This window comes from Lactuca sativa, chromosome 3, assembly GCF_002870075.4.
Source record: "Lactuca sativa cultivar Salinas chromosome 3, Lsat_Salinas_v11, whole genome shotgun sequence".
NCBI lineage: Eukaryota > Viridiplantae > Streptophyta > Magnoliopsida > Asterales > Asteraceae > Lactuca > Lactuca sativa.
The window spans coordinates 49,474,529-49,495,846 of NC_056625.2; the positions used below are offsets into that span (position 1 = coordinate 49,474,529).

The window sequence follows — 21,318 nt, forward strand, 5'->3', positions numbered from 1 at the left end:
TGGTAGTTGCCGGACACAATGCTCACAGTGGTAGTTGCCGGAAACAATGCTCATAGAGTATATCAGAGCAACTACCATTGTCAATGTATATCCGGTGGGCTTTCGTGTTACGAATGAATCCATATATAAGGAGTGGGTCTCGCGGATCCCAGTCCGATGTATGGGATCGCTGCTCGAGAAACTGATATTGAGTAGGTTTCTAGAGGGTGCCTCGATATCGTCTTCCGCGTAGTGAGGTGTGTTCCTCTTACAGGAGTTAGAGATAGTGAGTACCTCAGTGCCGTCATATGGATTTGTCTGCAACAGATTGGGATGTGATATCGCCATCTGAGGTGGTGAGACATCCGACGACAGTTGTTGAAAACTGCTCTGGAGTACTGGCTCTTCTATTCCTATTGTAATCGGTGGGATTTGTGCCATTAGCACCTGGAGTGGTTCTTGTGTTCTACGCTCGCGGTGGCTGTTGTTGAACGTCACCGGTATTCTGAACAGATCTTATACTGTCATCCCAGATACTGTTAGGCTTAGATCCCATTTTTGTAGAGAACCGTCATCGTCTGTTGGCTGTATCACTCTGAGTGTACGTCCGGATGGCACCAAATTTTGTGACATGTTCCACAGGGGTTTGGATGTTAAATGATGGATCTTTCCTGGAGGCTTTCCTGAGAACACAAACACAAAAGAATTGTTAAAGGACGTCCGGGTGTTCTCCCGGGACGTCGCTCCGACGATCAAGTTAGATTTATGGGAGAGGTAATTTTAGGGTAATATTTGTGAGAGAGAAGATGGATCCCTTCTTTGAGGCAGAAAAGATCCTTTTATATCTGTTTCTAATGGATTGTGGGGACCTCGTCCAATAAGGGTGAGACGTGGCCTCCTCTAACTGGGAGGATCACACATATGTTAACTAACCGCCTGGTGACAGTTATGGGCGTCACCTAAGCCTCTTGTCACGTCCTAATTGGTCGTGAGTGAATGAGAGGATCATAGAGAATATTGTTTCCTTTGTGAAGGAAAGTGAACTATTGCCCTGATCCTGGCTTTCTTAGTCCGAGACCGGGTCTTGGCCAAGGTTATGGCGCAATAACATCTCTGTTACGTTTTCCGTTACATTTAACGTAGTCGTTTGTGGTAACATTAACAGAATCACTAATTTATCACATAAAGCACCAAACCTTTGATGCGTTGCTTTGTTAAGCTTTAAACTTTATTATCCTAAAAAAGAAAACACTCGTTGAATTGAGATGGAGATTTAGTGAGAGAAAAAGAGATATGCGTACCATATCCAGAGATAGAACTTATCAAGCTAAGTTTGATGAGTTTTGGACTATAGATAAAGAGAATGAGCAGAATAATCTTCTATCTCCTGATTAAAAGGGTAGTTTCGGGTTTTCATGTAGGGTTCTCTTTCAGAAGAAGTTGACTCCAAGTGATGTAGGTAAGCTTAATAGATTGGTTATGCCTAAGAAGTATGTTGTTCGATATTTTCCTCACGTGCCTGATAATGAGTCAGAAGTTGTTTAATAAGTGCAGACGCCCCAAGAAACTTTCCATGGACGAAAAAAACCCTCTAAGAGGCTCTCACCAACATAAATTTTCTATAAACATGACCAAGCAGGAAAAGTGTAACGAAATCAAATATTTAAACTGATAGTAAAAATGTACCTCTTTGAGGCATTTAATCGAACACCGTATATGCATTCCAACATCAGCAAGGTTTTGAACATTAGAATAACATGAAAATTCGACCAAAGCAGAGAAAAAGATAAGAGTAACACATAAATTGTGCACATAAACAATAATCAGATGATTTGTAAAAGAATTCATCATTAAATCAAAAAGCTTTGCTAACCTGGCGTAGATGGTGGCGTATTTGACTATGATGATGCCAATTATTCGAACATGATGTTGCAAACAAAATCTTTCAAGAAAATATGATAATAGATGGATAATATTATACTTATATATAATTTACAAAATGAAACCGGAAATGATATCAATCTTTGATTTGAAATCTACATATTAGTTGTGAATGGATTTCAAATGTGAAACGTACCTTCATATTAAGTGATCTAAAAAAGAAATGACAAAATCTCTCAAGAAAATATGATAACAAATGAATGATATTATACTTATACATAATTTAAAAAAAAACGAAATTGAAAGGAAATAAATCTTTAATTTGGAATTTTACATATTAGTTGTGAATGAATTTCAAATATGAAATCTACCTCCATATTACATGATTTAAAAAAAGGAAAACATAAAATTTTGTTTGACAATCGGAAGCTTTTATTGAATTAAATACATTTCATTTAAAAATGTTATTGATTGGAAGATATTAAATATTATTGGAATCAAAATGCAGTGAATGGTGATGTCAACAAAATATCTAAATGTGGAAAAAATAGAGATAAAATGTAATCAAGGTCCTTCATATTACGTGATTTAAAAAAGAATGACAAAATCTTTCAAGAAAATATGATAACAGATGAATAGTATATACATAATTTACAAAAAACGAAATTGAAAATGATATCAATCTTTAATTTGGAATTCTCCATATTAGTTGTGAATGAATTTCAAATATTAAATGTACATCCATATTAAGTGATTTAAAAAAAAAAGAATGACATAAAATTTTGTTTGACAATTGAATTTTTTTTTATTGGAATTAAATACATTTCATTTCAGCGGATGTAAGTTATATTTGATTGAAAGATATTAAAGATTTTTGTTTTTTTTATAATATGTTATTATATTTAAAAAACAAATGACAGAAAATTGAGATGTCTGGATTTAAATACATTCTATTTCAAAAAAAGATAATTGATTGAAAGATATATTAAAGATTATTGAAATTAAATGCATGGAATGGTGACGTCAACAAAATATCTAAAAAGTGAAAAAAAAATAAAGATAAAATGCAATAATAATCTGATTGTTTAGGCCAGTTTAGTGGGGAGGTTAATCTCATTAAACTTAAAGTCTCATTGTGGGAAAATGACTAGGATTCAATGGAATGAGGAGTTCAATCGTATATTCTCTCTTTTTACACACACACACACACACATATATATATATATATATAATATTTTTTATTTTAAATTTTAAATTAATGCTAATTTTAATTGTAGTTTTTAATTTTTAATTTCATGCTATTTTTTTAAAATAACAATAAATAAAAAGAAAATGATAAATGATGTTACAATCCATTAAATTTAATAGAGTTTAATGAAGTGTAAAGTTTAATGAATAGAATTATATAATGAATGAAATATATAGGTGTGAATCCATTGAACTCATATTTGAGTTCAATAATGCATTAGAGATAGTCTTAAGAGTAAGTTTTGTTTTAATATATAATAATAATAATAATAATAATAATAATAATAAATAATATTGTTCTTTGTTGATCCTCCCCAGAATGACCCAACCTCCCTTGGCTAATTACCAAAAAGTTCACCCCACCCCTCAATACCTTCCAAGATCAAATCATTTCAGTGGTATTCTTCACCATCTTTGACAGTCCACAACAGCAGCGAACACAAGGGTTTTCTTCTTCCACCGTCAGGTATCGGTCCTCCTTATCCCTCTTTACTCTCTCTCTTTCTTTCGGTATCTGTTTTCCTCTCTCTCTCTCTCTCCCGCTTTTTTCTTTATCTCTTCTTCTCTGTCTTTTTCTAATGCACCTAACTTATGATTGTAACCCTAGATCCGTCATCTATTTCCCTGGGTGTTAGACTTCGCGTAGAATCTTTTGATTGATTTATATATATTTCTTTTCCGATGAAAGTTTGTCGTTTTTATTGGGTTGGAGTGATACATCAAGTTGAATTACAGTAAGCTCGGATATAATTTCATATAAACATGATATTAAGCGTAGTATGTCCATGTGTGGGCTTTTCGATCAACCAAGAATTGGATTATTGTTCTTATCTTGAACTTGGAACTTATATGGAATTTTGAGTATCAGTTTTCTTTAATCAACTTACAATCTATCTAAATAGCTTGTTCATACTCTTTCAGCTTCTCAAACTGGTTCCTGAGGGCTCCAATAAACCCAACATTGCATCACTTGGAGAGGCAGAATCCGCTTCTGATTTATGAGTGTTGTATTGATGATCTAAAATTGCAATACGCAGGTATCCTGCCATATATACCTTATGATTTGCTTGAAATGATGATTATACTCTAATGTCAGAGTTCAAAGTACATCATTCTTTGAATTATTCTAACTTTCTTTATTCAGGGGGTTATTTGTGATTCACTAGAGGTACTTGACAAATCTCTGTCCATCATCCTTTGATTTCCTCTTGTGATTATATATGGGCTGAATGATCATTTCATGGGAGGTATAGAGGATGATGAACCACCCTCAAAACGTGTGAAAGCTTCTTCTAAAGAACAAAGAGGTCTTTCAAACGGAAAGTTTCTAGAAAAACCTGCAAATCACTCATTTGCTGCTTCAATGGCTCGCCCCCTAGCCCTAACTTCCCAAGGGGATGATGAAGTAATTGGTACAAAAGGAGTTAAAAAAGTGGAATTTGTTAGAATTATAGCCGAGGCATTATATTCTCTTGGATACAGTAAAACCGGGGCATGTCTTGAAGAGGAGTCTGGAATACCTTTTCACTCATCTACTGTCACTGTCTTCATCCAACAGATTCTTGATGGAAATTGGGATGGAAGTTTATCTTCTTTACACAAAATTGGTATAGTGGAGGAATCTGTAATTAAGTCAGCATCCTTTATGATATTACAACAGAAGTTCTTTGAACTTTTGGATCATGGAAAGTTGATGGAAGCTTTGAAAACACTGAGAACTGAGATATCACCTCTTGAAATTAACAGTAATAGAGTCCGTGAGCTTTCTTCATTCATTTTGTCACCTGCTTATAGGATCATTGATGGAGTTTCTGGTCAAGGAATGGTCAAACTGAAGCCTAGGTCACAACTACTTGAAGATTTGCAAAAATTGTTTCCTCCAACAGTGATGATACCTGATAGAAGGTTGTTACAGCTAGTAGAACAGGCTCTTGATTTACAACGGGAAGCTTGTTTGTTTCACAATTCTTCAGTTGGAGAAACATCATTGTTCACTGATCATCATTGTGGAAGAGATCAGATTCCTTCACAAACAGTACAGGTCAGGGCTTCTATTTATCCTGTTTCTTCAGTTTGTGATTAGTTTTCAAGTTATGAGCATTGATTTGTTTCAGTTATGGTGTTATAGATTTTACAAGATCACAACGATGAAGTCTGGTACTTACAGTTTTCTCAAAATGGGAAATATTTAGCATCCTCATCAAGCGATAATTCAGCAATTATTTGGGAGGTAACACTGCTCCCTCTTCTATCAACATTCAATCACTTTCACCCTTATATCAACTTCCATCTTTTGATTTCTTTAAGGTTGATCTGGATGGAAAACTCTCACTAAAACATAGATTAATCGGTCACCAAAAGTCTGTCTCTTGTGTTTCATGGAGCCCGAATGATGATCAAATCCTGACATGTGGTTTAGAAGAAGTTGTGAGGCGTTGGGATGTTTCATCTGGTGAATGCCTTCAGGTTTATGAAAAGGGCCTCATTGGTTTAATCTCCTGTAATTGGTCTCCAGATGGGAAGTGTGTGTTCTCAGGGTTAACTGATAAAAGCATAATAATGTGGGGTTTGGATGGAAAAGAGATAGAATCTTTAAAAGGCCAAAAAACCATTAGAATCTCTGATATACAATTAACAAGTGATGGAAAGTTGATTGTTACAATTTGCAAGGAAACCATGATTCTTTTAATTGATAGAGAGTCAAGAAATGAAAGATGCATCGAGGAGGATCAGATGATAGTTTCATTCACATTATCAAAAGACAATAAGTATCTTCTTGTTAGTCTCGTGAATGAAGAGTTACATCTTTGGAACATCCAGGGGCATATTCGTCTTGTTGCAAAGTATAAGGGGCATAGACGTTCTCGGTTTATTGTTAGGGCTTGCTTTGGTGGACTCGATCAGTCATTCATTGCTAGCGGGAGTGAAGATTCACAGGTATGTATATATAAACTTATAGATTGATTCATAAAGATGTTGAGAAATGAAGTAATGTATGATTTTTTTTTTTAAAAAAAAATGGATGTAGGTTTATATATGGCACAGGGGATCAGGGGAGTTGATTGAGACATTGGAAGGGCATTCAGGGGCAGTTAACTGTATCAGTTGGAATCCTGCAAATCCACATATGTTGGCATCAGCAAGTGATGATCGATCAATACGTATATGGGGGTTGAAACAGTTACATGTGAAACAGAAAGGTAAAGGGAAATTAGTATCTGGAAACGAAAATGGAAATGGTGTTCACTATTGCAATGGAGCAACAACTTGAATAACACTTGTTTTTCGTGTAAATACATGGACTTGACTTGCTTACTCACCAAACACGACCAATGGATATTTGTAATTTAATTTGAATCTGAAATGCATGTTTACTTGCTTCTATCATCTTAATAAATGTTCTCTACTGCTTTATGTGTGGCAATGACTGCTTTGAGCATATGTAGAAACATACGATGGCTAGTGTTTTTTATGCGGTAAATGTCTTGGCTTTAAATTCATGTGTGTGTTGTCCAGAAGAGTTTTTTGTTTGTCTGCCTAAGAAAGTCTGATCACGTGTCTTAGAGTGGGTGGGTGCCTGTATGAGAGGGGGCATGCATTCGAGTGTGCATGTATGAATGAAGGATAAAATGATATGATGAGAGTGATTTTATACTTGTTATGCTAGCCTATACATGGGGTCTCATATGTCCATTTTTATGTGGTTGTAGAGATATTAGACGTGATGAGTTTTGAGAAATGGTTCTAGACAAAAGGGTATGGTCTGCATTGTTGGTACCATAGAGGGTACAACCATACCAATGGCTTTCCAACTTGTATTGAGGAAACATAAGTCTTATTATACTTGATTGTTATGACTTATATGTGATCGAGGAACCCACTAGGGAGTTAAAGGAGTTCATTCACAAAACTATTAAAGTGAGTACATGGTGTTTTGAGCACATATAGCCATACGTATGACGTATTTTCATATTGTGTGCCTTGTGAGTATATATACTACATATTACTTTCTTATACATTTACTTTGTTGTACATCTTACAAGTAAAAAGAGTTTTGAGAAGGGGTCTCTCTGTAAAAAAATTTATGATTTTTAAAGACTTCTCTAGGTTACATTAATCATCATGACATGTTGCATTCATTCATGCTCAAATATGGGTGAAGAGACTAGTGTGATTAGGACACTTATAGAGACCTGTGTATCTATTTGAGATAAAATTTGTGTTGTCATTTAAGAAGGCCTTAACAACACACTAGAACTTTCAAACCCTTCATGTGGTGCTCATTTCTACCCTGCTTTTGAGAGTTTGAGCATCTGAGTATCTAAGTATGCGTTGTGCCAAGTATGATAACATGTTCTCTGTCAAACCATCTTCCTTTGGGGATATATCATGGGAGCCCTTCAACAAAAAAGGGACATAAAGATATATAAACATATATGACTAGGGAATTATGCATTTGTGTCAATATCATGTAGTGCATCGTTTAAGTACATTGTTTATTCAGTTTAAGTTATTATACAATGCTTTTTTCCAAAAATAAATAAATAAATAAGGAATTTTTTAGATATATAAGGGGTTATTTTAATGTACGAATTCGTTTTCTTCATAATTTGTTACTTTATCAATACAAATGTCGATTATAAGAAAAAACTAACAAAGGTTTTGGGTTTAACTAGGTATTTTGATTTCGATTCTCAAACAAAAAAGTGTATCTTAATTAGGGGTGACAAATCGGGTTATCGTGTCGTGTTTTTGTCTGACACGACACGACACGACAAGGTTTTATGTAACACGAACACGACATGACACGATGTCGTGTTTTTCTTAACTAACACGAAAACGAACCGATTAAAAAACGACAAACACGACACGACACGACAAAGATAACATAATAAAAAAAATATTTTTTTAATTAATATTTAATCATACATAACACGACAAACACGAAAAACACGACAAATAAATGTTAATCGTGTCAATTTCGTGTCAAATTTTAAACACGAACACGACATCGTGTTTTTTACACTTAACACGAACACGACACGAACACAAATCTGAATTTCGTTTCGTGTCGTGTATTTTTGTCGTGTCGTGTCAACAATTGTCACCCCTAATCTTAATTGGCTTACGGAAAAGGTGTGATATTTGATGCTAATAATCTTTCATCACCAACTTATTATACCTCACTTAAATGCTAAGTTAAGATATCGATAAACTCACCATAACAACCTATCTCTTATCCTAAATAGGCTAGTTAGGTCATTAGAAGAACAACGAAATTGCTTTGGGGTCAAATGAATTAGCCAAGCAAGAGTGATAAAAGTTGTTACGATTTCTTAACAAGATAATACATGGGCAGTGTGTGACAACCCGAAACTTTCACCCTATGTAATTGGTCCGCGTGTTGTCTTTAAATCTTGAATTCATCATCCTTTCTAAATCTTGTGGTTCCAAATGCGTGTTTTGGACATAATATAGTCTAACTATGGGTCTTAGGAAGAGTTGGAAAGTGTTTTGCATCATGGAATCGAATCAAACACACCAAAGGAGGTGTGTGCGACCACACTTTTGTGTGTACGACCACACACCCATGTGTGCGGCCGCACACCCAACCGCACACCCTCTAGCCTCACACCCAAACCTATATATAGTTGGATACCTTTTTCATTTCTTCCATTTGGATACTCCTTACTCTCTCTCTCTCTCTCTACTTCTTCTCTCTAAAATCGTCAACCAAGAACACCTTGAAGGCTTCATATTGTGAACTAGATCATCTTCAAGCTTATTAGGGGTAAACACTTGAGTCTCAAGCCTTAAAACTCATCATGTTCATCATATTCATAGTCCCTTGAAGGTGTATGGTCGCATACCTTCATGAAGAGGGCAGCACACATTCAAATCTCCTTAGTATGAAGAGCAAACACTTCATATGGACTCACAAGAGGAGTGTACGGCCACACACTCCTGTGTACGGCCGCACACACACACTAAACAGCCGCACACACACACTAAACAGCCGCACACACCCTTCTGGCCGCACACCTCAGCCGCACACTCAATTTCAAGGCCATGCACTCACTTAAATGCCCACTTTTGGCCCTAAACTTGCATGAATCATTGATTATGGACCATGAGACACTTGTATTCAGTAATGCCGAGCCCTAAGAATGTTTATCCATCATGTTTAAGCATGAAAACATCCTAGTTCTAACCCAATTGTGCGTCATCACATGATTTATAGGAACCATTGGCATTCAGGGCATCCGTTGACATTCGAACCCTGCGACAAACTGTGAGTTCATACCCCTTTAATGAACCTTTCAAATGCTTTTATATGTTTTAAGGGGGGGGGGGGGGATACAAGTCAAATATACGTGTTTATAGAAATTAATCACATGTGATTCACTATCCGTAACTCAAATCACATGTGATTTATCACTATGCCTTATAAAAAGAACTTTATGTTTTAAAAACTATTTTGGATAAATAAACTATTTCTAAAATGTTCCCTTTTGACAAGATTTTCATTAAATATATTTTCTTATAAAATGTAACCACACTAATATATTTATATAAGTAAGAGTTGAAGGACTTAGGACCGATAGCTCGCCTTATTTCCTGTTCTTGTTTGATTGTGGGCTTAGGGTAGTTGTTATCCGTCCGACTGTCGTTGAACTCTTAATTATATATCATGTATATTGGTGTTGGATACGGGCCTTTTCATCTCAATCAATGTCTACACTACTTAATTGCCAAGAATTATACACACTAAGTTAACTATAATGGGTATAGTTAAGGCCACTGCTACTCGTTACTGCTACTATCTTACACACTATAATACACACTAATACGAGACGAATCACTAGTAAGAGAAACTCACTATGAACTATACAAAAGACTACTTCACTATAATACAAGAGAAAGCACTAATCAGGGGATAACTCACTAACTCACTACGAGATACGCTACTCGCTACATACTATGCCCAGAGTTTTCCGACAGGAAGACGACGCTACATGTATAGATCTATACGGGGCAGACACTATTACATCCCGACTGTTAATCTCAGTCCGAGCCTTGCAGGCCCAGGGATGCCGCTACTTCTCTACACTATGCATGACCGGGAAGGTCATGGGGTACTCTATTACTCACACTATCAGAAGCATACAAGAAATACACTACATTCACACTAAAATGCTAATACTAAAGAATAAGTTAAAATCCCGAAGTAAATAAGTATATAATACTAATGAGAGTTTGCACCACTATTACTGATATCAGGCATAACTTTCTTATTACACTACTTATTGGGGGTTCACTAATATACTTTTATTACAAACGATCTCTTTAAAATAATGAGACTTACATGCAAGTTACAGGTTTTTCAGTTATAATGTATTTCTGGAAAATATAAGATTTTCTAGAGTTTCCTATTACTTACGAATGTAAACTACAACCCTCACACTATCTATACTAATGCATTTTATACTAAAACTCACACTAAACTCTTATGAACTCACCAGCTTTATGCTGATACTCGTTTTCAAAATAACTTGTATCCTCAGGTCAAAGATAAACAGGTACAGGTGCTACATTTTGGTGAAAGTGGAGCATACGAGATCCATCTCTTATTTTTGCATACTTTTGGTGTTTGTTGAACTTTACAGAAGACACTTGTAATTACACTCACTATGTAAATGAAATGGTTGCATGTTTCTTGTTTTTACTATTATACAATTGTGATGATACTATACATGACGTCCTCCACCCCGAAACGTATTCCGCCGTTATTGGTTTTGGGGTGTGACACAGTGTAAAACTTTCCTTGAAAGGTACATGGGCCGTGTACAGCCCAACAATGCCCATTTCACCATTATCACTCATTTCGGTATTATACTTTAGCTTATATGCTTCCAAACCTTTCAAAATCCTTCTAAATGATAAAAATAGATGTAATAAGTCGTAGGAACTTATTTTGATACTCAATTACATAGTATTTGTATCTATGAATCAACCTTTCATTTCAAGCTGTAAGTCTACAATGACTTCTTAGATTCGACTATATTGGTTCCAAATAACTAAGTAATCATGTAAGAACATTTCTAAATGTAACATCCCAAGTTCGGAACAAGAAGTGAAGGGTGCTAAGTGTAAATAAAGGAAGGGGCTCGACGAGTAGGTATGCTTACTCGTCGAGTCGGAGCGGGTTTGGATCGCGAATTAAGTGACCAACTCGCCGAGTCGGAAGCTGGACTCGACAAGTTGGTGCTGGAATGAGAAAAACCTAATCTTAGGGTTTGCACCCTATTTAAAGGACTTTATGTCCCTCTCACAACCTCCTAATCCCCCAGAGAGTTCCAGAAAACCCTAAATTCGTGTGAGGCTTCATTATTGAGGAGATTGGGGCTTGGAAGAGGAAATTGGTGGAAGGAGCTCGAGAAATTGGAAGCTAGCATCAAGGGGCTTGTATAGATCTGGGATCTACATCAGTTTTAGGCACATCTCTAAGGTAAGGAGCCCTTATCTTGAGTTATTTCCTTTTTGGTTCATCCTTGGTGGTTGTTTTGGGAGTTCTTTAACTTGTCTGAGGTTCATTTCGGGTTTGGAGTTCAGATCTAGGCTTGTGATGGTCCATAATGTCATAAAGTTTCTGTTGAAGAGTTTGTTGGTGAAGCCCCTTAGTCCTTAACCCTAGCCATAGTATGTTTTAGGCCTATATCTCTTTGGTTTCACGTAAAGTTTGCAACTTTATGTGAGGGTTAGATTGTAGAGGGGTGGATCTATGGTTTGGAGCCCCTGCATGGCTCGAAAAGCCTCTTAATGAATTGAGAACTGGAGAGACTCGGCGAGTCACATGGGTGTACTCGACGAGTTGTATGAACATGTGCATGAACTCGACGAGTTGGAAGAACAACTCGACGAGTCTGTTGATGATTGTCTTGGACTCGACAAGTCTGGTCGCAGACCCCGACCTCTTTTGGTTAAAGCCTTGGATTAAGTGAGTCGGTCCGCGACTCAGTGAGTCGGACAGGATGGGACTCAGAGATCGTTGGACTCAGCAAGTCTTGGGGCGACTCGGCGAGTCGACGGGTTGACTCGACGAGTAGAATCAACCAGGAAGGTTGACTTTGACTTTGACCAAGATTTGACCAGTTTGATTTCCAAGGGTATTTTGGTAATTCTGGTATTTATGGAATTGGTTCTTTGGTAGTGTTCTGTGGTGGAGTTCGTGTCGGTGGACGGAGCAGTTCGGTCTTATCTCGTCAGTCGACAATTGCAGGTGAGCTATCCTCACTATACTAAGGGGTCTAAGGCACCAAGGCGGACCCATTGGATTTGATATCCTAGTAGTTATTGATATGTTGAGTTTGAGTTAGTGATGTATGCAGTTGATATGCTAGTCGGGTAGACTTGTAGGACTACCTGTGATACTGTATGATTATCTGTATGTGCATTAGTTATGATACAAGTCGACATGTTATGTGGGATGGGTTGAGGTTGTACTGCTCCGGGCGGTAGCCAACAAACCCTAGAGTATTCCAGATATAAGCTGAGGGCCCGGTAGGCATTCCAGACTCATACTGAGGACTCGAGAGTATTCCAGATATAAGCTGAGGGTCCGGTAGGCATTCCAGACTCATACTGAGGACTCGGGAGCATTCCAGATACGAGCTGAGGGCCCGGTAGGCATTCCAGACTCGTACTGTGGGCTCGGGAGCATTCCAGTTACGGGCTAAGGGAGACTCGTACTGTGGGCTCGTGGGTATTACAGTCTGTAGGGCTATGGACCCGTTATGTGATGTTCTGTTCAGTTCGTTATGATATGTTATTGTTGACATGGTTATATGGACTATTTGTGTATCGGTATTTTGTTTCAAGTACTTCAGGAGATCGTGGCAAGGTGAAGGCGTGATCGTACCGCTCCTCATGTTTTATGATTTATGAGATAAGGTTCTGGAAAAACACTCTGATGTTTAAACTATTTTGAAAACGAATGTATGAACTTAATGGTTTTTGAACGAATCAAATGTTTTAATTTGGCTCGAATTTTATGGTCGTTGCACTAAACATGATTTAAACATTAAAATATCTCTATTTCTAACATTCAATCTATGATTTCCAAGTTCAAAAATGGATTTGTGAGATTTAACTTCACGTATTTCATTATGAGTTCGAATGATCCATTAACATTTTGAAAACTCCCAAGTATAGCTAGATTTGAAAACAGTGCTTTCATTTGTAAATTTCAAAAGGGTTCTGTCATAGTAATTTGATATTGAAGTTATTTCATTCCATTTCAAAGGAGAATTACCTTTGGGATCAACAATTGAACTCACAAATTCCATGTAAAATATCACAAACACCATTTCAATATTACAAACGCCAAGTAAACATTAGAAACATACCAAGGATCAAAATATAGACATCTGACACCATTTGACCTAATCACTTGATCAAACTCTTAAATTGGTAAGTAAACGTCAATTCTAAAATATTTTGTCAAAACAAGACAAAACTAGTTTGGGCTAAATTACACTTTTAGTCCATAAACACTAAAATATTAACTTAATCATTAATTAAACCTTCTAACAACTTGAAACTTTTAGTTTAATAACTTTGATATTTTAAATGTTTAATTTAATTTATTATTTGTAAACTTTTTGAAAATGTGTTCCAAGGTCCATTGTGTGATTGTGACCCGACCGACTCGCACCAAAAATACAAAACGGTTTTTGTTTGACAAACGCTCTTTTTACCCGATATCAAACACCCCCAGGCCCCAAAAACACCAAGTCAGAAACTGCGTAAGCTAGGGTCGTCCCTCTAATTTCATATCCAAATTCATGTTGTAAAGGAAATATAGATATCCATGGAAGTTCAGACGAGTTCTAAGATCTCTACTCCAAGCTCCAAACTTTCATCAAAACGGTTTTTGTTTGACAAACGCTACGGCTATGTGTAATTATTTGTCTCTCTATCATATATTTACTTTTTCGATTCTTCATTTATACCAATGCAAGTAGCTATAATTTACTTATTTTATTGCAGATATGATGAATGGAGAGAACCTTCGGAAGTTGCACTTGCGTATGGCCGCGGAATGTAATTTCTTTTTTCTCGTTCTTGTTATGCAATTCGTTTCTTACTAATTGAGTAATTGTTTACGCTGACGTTTATAAAACGTAGCCTACATTTTGACAAAAAAAATCGAACAAACTGCCTTTTACGCTTGATAATTGATTAGGTTTTTCTAGAACGTTCAGGGTTTTGATAACTAGGTTTCGATGTATAGTGAGTTCTCAACAACGTAGTATTGGGTTGCTTAAAAGTGGAAATTCATACCAGTTGGATAAGGTTTTGCTACCTTGCTTCCTAACCACGATCACAGGGTTCGATTTGCAGAAGCCAGACAGGTTACATGTGGAATTTAGAATCAATTAGAATTATTTGTTTTTGGAGAAGAAATGGATTACTTATATGACATCTATAGAATTACTAAAACTAAAAGAAAATTGGTGCATACCAAGTACCAAGTAACAGAGTTTGTGTAAATTTGTATTTTAGGGTACTAAATTTGGCATTCATAAGCGAGTTTGAGTTCTTTGATTCATTTACATGTAGGGATTGTCAAGAAAATCATCTTTTGTTGCTTATAAAATGGAAGTATGGCATGATAATATGCTGATATTAAATTTTCTTTTCCTGTCTGAAGGTTTTGCATTGTGCCTCTTGGGAAGGCTTTGCTTACAATGGTTTCTGAATCGGTATGATTGTCTTTCCTTATATATGCTTAGTGCATGTATATTCCTTGCTTTTGTTTAATCAAATTCAAATTAACTTCTAGTTGGATCTTCCTAATTATATATTTTTTAGTCATTTTATCCAAAACCAAATGAATTACATGTGATATTGTGTATAACTTGTATGAATTTTAAGGCAAAGGTTCATTTTGGATTTTCGTAATTGGGTTATCTAGTATATATTATTAGCTTCATTCGCATTCAAATAATTGGATGTGTATGCTTTCGATTTAAACAAATAGATGTAAAACATATTCAATCTGATGATCTATAAGCAATGGATGAATCTACATAAGTAAACAATCTTTTCATTTATGAAGGTCCCTATTTGATCTTTGAAAGGCAATATATATATATATATATATATATATATATATATATATATATATATATATATATATATATATGATTCATTTTTGTTGTATCAAGGTATAAAACTCAATGCATTCATCAATGTCCTTTCTCTTTATCTCATTGCACTAACTGTTGGTAAATGCATAAAAATTCTTCAATATAGTAGTGTGTGTGTGTATATATATATATATATATATATATATATATATATATATATATATATATATATATATATATATATATATAGGGAGTGGTTCAAATGAGAACCAAAAAAGGTTAAGAGCTGTAAGAACCCTAAACCCTTTATAAACATCTAAAATTAGAGGTTCTTATGGTTCTTAACCTTTTTTGGTTCTCATTTGAACCTTTACCTATATATATATATATATATATATATATATATATATATATATATATATATATATATATATATATATATATCATGCTTTCATTTCTTCCTATTAAAGCTATCTACTTTAAAAAATCTATCCAGTTATAGCAATATCATCCGGATGCAAAGCTAGTTTAACTGCAATAATTTAATAGATTTTTCAAAGTATAATGTCATACGAAAACAGCTATAAATTGGATACATTTATCAAAGTACAATGCCTTAATAAGAAAAAAAACTTGAAATGCAACAGAAAGTAGAATGCTGTAGTAGAAAGAGATGAAAGTAGAATGCTATAATAGACAAGTGAATGAAAATACGTTGCTATTTCTTGCATTTAGTGCACTATTGACTGGCAAATAAAATGTTTTGTATATGAATCTTTTTTTTTTTTTTTTTTTTAAATTTAGTTTTTATGAATTTTTAGTCACATTTTTGAAGTTCGTGAAAGTTTTAACTATATATGTTATTTTGACAAACACGATATTAAAGTTGAAAGACTCAGAGATTTTGAGTAATAGAACTTCCAGTTGCATGTTTTTATATTTTCAAAGTATGAGTCTATACTTTGTGCTACACATCCAGTAAGTCGAGTATCCTTGAAGGGGCCGGGGGTAAAAAGGGAATTCAACAAATAAGGAGCATCTTTGAGTGGAAGGGCTTTTTATGCATTTTACATTATCTGGTCAGTAGTTTGTTATGGCTTATGAGTATGACTTATGACAGAATATTATAACTTTATGAGAGGGTAGTGGGAAAGAGAGTAGACTCTGGTAAAGCATTAGGGTTTTTCTTTGTTGTTTTGAATATGATTAATCAATTCAATGAAGCTTTATTTATTTGTGAAAAATCTGGCAAAAGTAAGGATTTTGTTTGTGTGGGATTGACTTAATGATATGAGTATGACCAACCATATTTACATTTTTCCTTGCAACTTGATGATTGATTCGGTCCCCTCCATATCCATTCACCCTTTTTATTAAGACAACAAAAAAAAAAAAAAAAAATCCACCCTATTCAGCCCCAAACAATTCCCATATATCTCTAATACCCTTCCATTGTTTTTTATTATCATTTTGTATTTGTATTCAAAGTTTTTCTTTCATTACCATCACTATTTTAGCATAATAAGTTGTTATTATTATTTAAATGTTTATCCATAAACCAAATACAAAATTACAAATAGTTTGTCATCATAATTGTTATATTTCTTTTATAAATAATTTTTTTTATCGTATCAGTAAGCATCTTATGCTAAACGTTTCACACTAACAAAAGTATCATTTCATTTGATGATAAATATAGTTGGATTTCAAAATACGTTGATGGTTAAGTTGCTCATGTATGATATGTATAATTATTTTGTTTTTGAAAAAGAAAAGCAATTGATTTTTGATAAATGTGTGGTAGCAGATTGTTTATATAACACGTTATGTTATGTTGTAGTTTTATGAGTGCACATCAAATGCAGTAAATTTCAACGTATGCCTCTCTACCTATCAATAAGTTTTTTGCTGTTTTCTGTATGTATAGGTGAACCTTGCAGCAAGCCGAACAATCCAAGTTGTTGAAAGACCAGATCAGCTTTCTCCTCAATCATTGCAAGCTAAGCTCAACAACAATATCATGTTTCCTATAAAGAATATATTTCGGCCCAAACACATTTCAATTTCACCCTTGCATGTAACAAGTGCCTCTTCACATTCCCATGCCAATAGCCACGAATAATGTGCTCGCCCACATAAAATCCATGAATTGTTTTGGTGTAACAAATTGAGAACATGTTGATTGTTTTTTTGTATTAGCCAAAAACCTTTTGACATATATCTATTTAAATGTCTTTACATTTATGGAAATCTTAGATGTTTCGATGCAAGCAATAGGAATGCGCGCTTTCATTGGTTTGCAACATATATTTAAAATATGGATACATTTAGAAATATAGAATCCCACTATCCTTTCTTTCTAGTACTATATTAAAATTTTGAGAATTTTACATGATTATAGCAAGGTTATCTAAATTTTAAACAAATTATCTAGTTTTATTTTTCAATGTATAATTTTCTTAGGTGTTGTTTGTTTTTCTGAAGCCAAAACGTCTGCAGTCTGCGGACCACATCTACAAGCCTCTGCAGCAGAAGAGGTGGACCAAACATCTGCAGTCTGCAATAAAAAGACTGTTTGTTTTTTAACGTCTGCAGGCTGCTGAAATAAACTGAATTTTAAATAAAATGAGTTTACAAACTTAAAAAGATTTCTCAACACCAAAATTTTAATAAAAAAAGTCATATAACATTGGAAATAAAATTCATGCAATACTAATTTCATTTAAAACAATAACAATTTCAATTTATATTGTGCATCAACTGATCAGCAATTTCATCTCGTAACCGTGTCATATATTCACGGTCTGCTGCAGTACCATTTGTTGGAATCTCATCTTCATCATCATTAAAGGTCCCTTTGTTATTTCGAAGCGAGACATTGGGTTCATCGTATCATGCGAAATACTCATCACTCAGTCATTCTCTCCTTATAAAATTATGAAGCGCGAAACATGCCATGACAATGTTTCTTTGTGTCACAAACGAGAATGGTGCCATCCTCTTCAATATAGGGAAACGTGCTTTCAAAACATCAAAAGCACGCTCAATGACATTCCTAAGTTTTGCATGTCCATGGTTAAATTTTTCTTTATTGGTCAATGCACGTCTTATACGAAAATCTCCAAGCCAATGCCTCACATTACGATAAGGGGCTATAAATTCTCGAGTGTGTGCATACGCAACATCACAAAGATAATATTTGTCTGTAAAAAATGCAAAACACTAATCAATTTTGAAACTAAGATAAAAACAATTTATAAAAAAACAAAAAATTACCTGGTGGTGGAAATGGGAATGAAGCTTGTGGATCAGCTACTACTTCTGATAAAATTCTAGAGTCACACGCTACCCCTTCCCACCCGGCCACAACAAATGTAAAAATCATATTGAAATCACAAATTGCCAATACATTTTGGTAGCAATCTCCCTTTCCTCTACTTCTATATAAGTCTTGTTTCTTGGCAGGGACAATAGCATGTATTAAAGTGCCATCAAGTGCACCAACCGCTCCTTTGAAAATTCGTCGTAGCCTCCTATTATGCCCTGGAATGTTTGGATTCGGATTAAAAGAAGTTGTACTATAACATCTTGTGCGAAAAGCATCATTCTTTCCAACACTTCATAAAAAAATTTATGAATTGTTTGCTTCGAGTGTTGAAATCTCCGCTTGATAATCACGTAACGTTGATTATGGCCGATCATCATCAAAAACATAATCATCTTTTTCTCAACCGATACATGTTTGATGTCCTTTAATGAGTAATGTGCTCTAAAATGAGCACATAGTCGTACAAATGAGTCGTGAGACATGCGTAACACTTCAACACATTGTAAACGATTACGATGTAATAACTCCAATGTGTATTCATGTCCCGTCATTTCTGAATCATTATCCCCCAATCGTTTCACACCCCTATTCCAAAAATAACGGATGTACAGGTACATAAGAATTACGAGAAGTAACTTTTGATCGTAATATCTCTCATGTTCATAGTCCCTCCAAAAATATGATATGCAATAAAGCGTAAAGGATCTGTAGGGCCTAACTGAAGCACCTCTAATTTCTCTAAACATTGAGGAATTGTATACCCTTTAGTCAAACTTTGTAGACCTTTTTTCATTTCAAATGCTAAATCGTCAGCAGTAACAGAAGTTCCATCAGGTGAAGAAGCAGACGGTGAGGTACTAGGAGTTTTAGGAGTTGAGGGTTTAGCCCTTTTGTTGGGGTAACCGGATGGTGAAGCATCAGAAGGTGAAGCAGCAGAAGGTGGTGGCTCATGAAAAGTCTCACTAGCATGATGAGAAGTGTCATCACCATAATCATCTAATGCAAGAAAAGGGGTGGCGGTAATCTGAAGTGGTGGAAGACGACAAGAGAATGCTCCAGCTACTGAAGATGATTGGGTTGAGTAACTCCTAAAATTACTGGTGGCACTATTTCCGTCAAAAAGACGAGCACAAAGATCTGGAAAAGGCAGTGGCATTGTTTTCAACGAAGCAGCCTTCGGATGCCCCTAAACCCAAATATAACAAAAAATAATGTAAGAATATTTGGCAACTTCAAACATAAATGTTTAAAAGTGTTTGTTTGAGATTGTACCTTCTTAAAATCATCCCACTCCTCGACTGTTAAGTTAAAAGTGTTTGTTTGGGAATTATATATATTACCAGTTTTGTTTTTTAAATATACCCATCCTGTGTATTTGGCTTTCAGATTGTCATATGCATTTTTCATTTGTTTTTGACTCAAGTCAACGCCAAATTTTTCCTTAAGAACTCTTCCAAGCCTTATCCATGAATCTTTCTGCAAACTCAATCCTTTTCTACCAACACTTTCTACTTCTTCAATACAAGTATCCACTAAGCATTTTAATTGTTCATTGGTCCATTGATGTTTATCTCCCATTTCTAATAACCAATATAGCATTCACAATAAACAGTCAACAACTAACGATTTTCAACAACAATTTTTAGCACATTCAACAACAATTTGAAACAATAATAAGTATTTTCAGCCTCCTATTTCAACAAAAAAAAATAATTTAGCCTCTTATTTCAACAATTTGAAACAATTTTTAGCATATTCAGCACAATCTAACAACAATTTTAGCAAAAAAAAAAAAACAATCAAACAACAATTTCAACAAATAAGAATTTTGATCAAGAAAAAACTTGATTTCAACAACTAACATCATTATTTCAAGAAAAAAACTTGATTTCAACACATTCTAGGCAAATTATATCATCCACAAATCAACAATCATATACATATACACTATCATATTCAGCAAATAATAATTTTCATCAAGACAAAACTTGATTTCAACAACTAACATCATTATTTCAAGAAAAAACTTGATTTCAAAACATTCTAGGCAAATTATATCATCCACAAATCAACAATCATAAACATATACACTATCATATTCAGCAAATAAGAATTTTCATCAAGAAAAAGCTTGATTTCAACAACTAACATCATTATTTCAAGAAAAAACTTTGATTTTAACACATTCTAGGCAAATTATATCATCCACAAATCAACAATCTTATTCATATACACTATCATATATACATACACAATCAACAATCATATACACATTCACAATCAACAAAAGAATATGTTATCTTTTGCTTGGTAGTTCTGTTTATTGGCTTCCAATAAAAAAAATTATAGATCCCAGGCGTGAAAAAACAGGAAGACAGCTTGCAGGTAAGCTTTAACAAGAATGACAGCTTGTTGGGAATTGTTTACATGTAGTATTTTCAATTTTAGCAAGAATATATGATAAATTATACACCTCCAAGATTTGAATATGAAGGAATACCCAACAAAATTAATATTTTCGGAGAAACAATGATGCAAATCAAACAAGAAGTTGAATTGAAATTGAATTGAAAGAGAGAGGAGGGACGACGACGACATACCTGTTCGTTGCAATCGAGAAGTGGCGCTTGCTGTTCGGAGGCGACGACCGGAGATGCGACCGAAGAGGAGGGTGGCGACAGGCGGTGCGGCGACAAATCGGAGGTGACGGTCGGTCGGCGAAACTTGCTG

At 34.9% G+C, this 21,318-nt stretch overlaps 2 protein-coding genes across 3 annotated transcripts; both read left to right on the forward strand.

Annotated features, from left to right (window-relative positions):
- Positions 1-3,417: 3,417 nt before the first annotated feature.
- On the forward strand, positions 3,418-6,495 carry LOC111884362 (WD repeat-containing protein 26 homolog). 2 transcript variants are annotated; one of them, XM_023880668.3, is made up of 6 exons: positions 3,418-3,574; positions 4,030-4,145; positions 4,253-5,149; positions 5,237-5,338; positions 5,416-6,045; positions 6,137-6,495. In XM_023880668.3, the coding sequence occupies exons 3-6, from the start codon at positions 4,349-4,351 to the stop codon at positions 6,377-6,379; spliced, it is 1,776 nt and encodes a 591-aa protein (XP_023736436.1). In that variant the 5' UTR covers positions 3,418-3,574; positions 4,030-4,145; positions 4,253-4,348; the 3' UTR covers positions 6,380-6,495. The 2 variants fall into 2 exon arrangements, with proteins under 2 accessions (XP_023736436.1, XP_023736437.1); XM_023880669.3 differs by lacking the exon at positions 3,418-3,574 and adding an exon at positions 3,631-3,842.
- A 7,374-nt stretch (positions 6,496-13,869) lies between these two features.
- Positions 13,870-17,530, forward strand: LOC111884454 (uncharacterized). Its single transcript, XM_023880779.3, has 4 exons — positions 13,870-14,067; positions 14,158-14,211; positions 14,822-14,873; positions 17,188-17,530. Exons 1-4 carry the CDS (start codon positions 13,979-13,981, stop codon positions 17,380-17,382), a joined length of 390 nt encoding a protein of 129 aa, XP_023736547.1. The 5' UTR covers positions 13,870-13,978; the 3' UTR covers positions 17,383-17,530.
- The last annotated feature ends 3,788 nt before the right edge of the window (positions 17,531-21,318 follow it).

What these genes read in the sequence shown, in the direction of transcription:
- LOC111884454 (XM_023880779.3), top strand. Translation starts at nt 13,979, where the DNA reads ATGGAAGTTCAGACGAGTTCTAAGATCTCTACTCCAAGCTCCAAACTT. An exon ending in GACAAACGCTACGGCTATGT is followed by an intron (nt 14,068 to 14,157) that starts GTAATTATTTGT and finishes ATTTTATTGCAG; the next exon opens with ATATGATGAATGGAGAGAAC. An exon ending in TTACAATGGTTTCTGAATCG is followed by an intron (nt 14,874 to 17,187) that starts GTATGATTGTCT and finishes CTGTATGTATAG; the next exon opens with GTGAACCTTGCAGCAAGCCG.
- LOC111884362 (XM_023880668.3), top strand. Translation starts at nt 4,349, where the DNA reads ATGGGAGGTATAGAGGATGATGAACCACCCTCAAAACGTGTGAAAGCT. An exon ending in ATTCAGCAATTATTTGGGAG is followed by an intron (nt 5,339 to 5,415) that starts GTAACACTGCTC and finishes GATTTCTTTAAG; the next exon opens with GTTGATCTGGATGGAAAACT. An exon ending in GCGGGAGTGAAGATTCACAG is followed by an intron (nt 6,046 to 6,136) that starts GTATGTATATAT and finishes AAATGGATGTAG; the next exon opens with GTTTATATATGGCACAGGGG.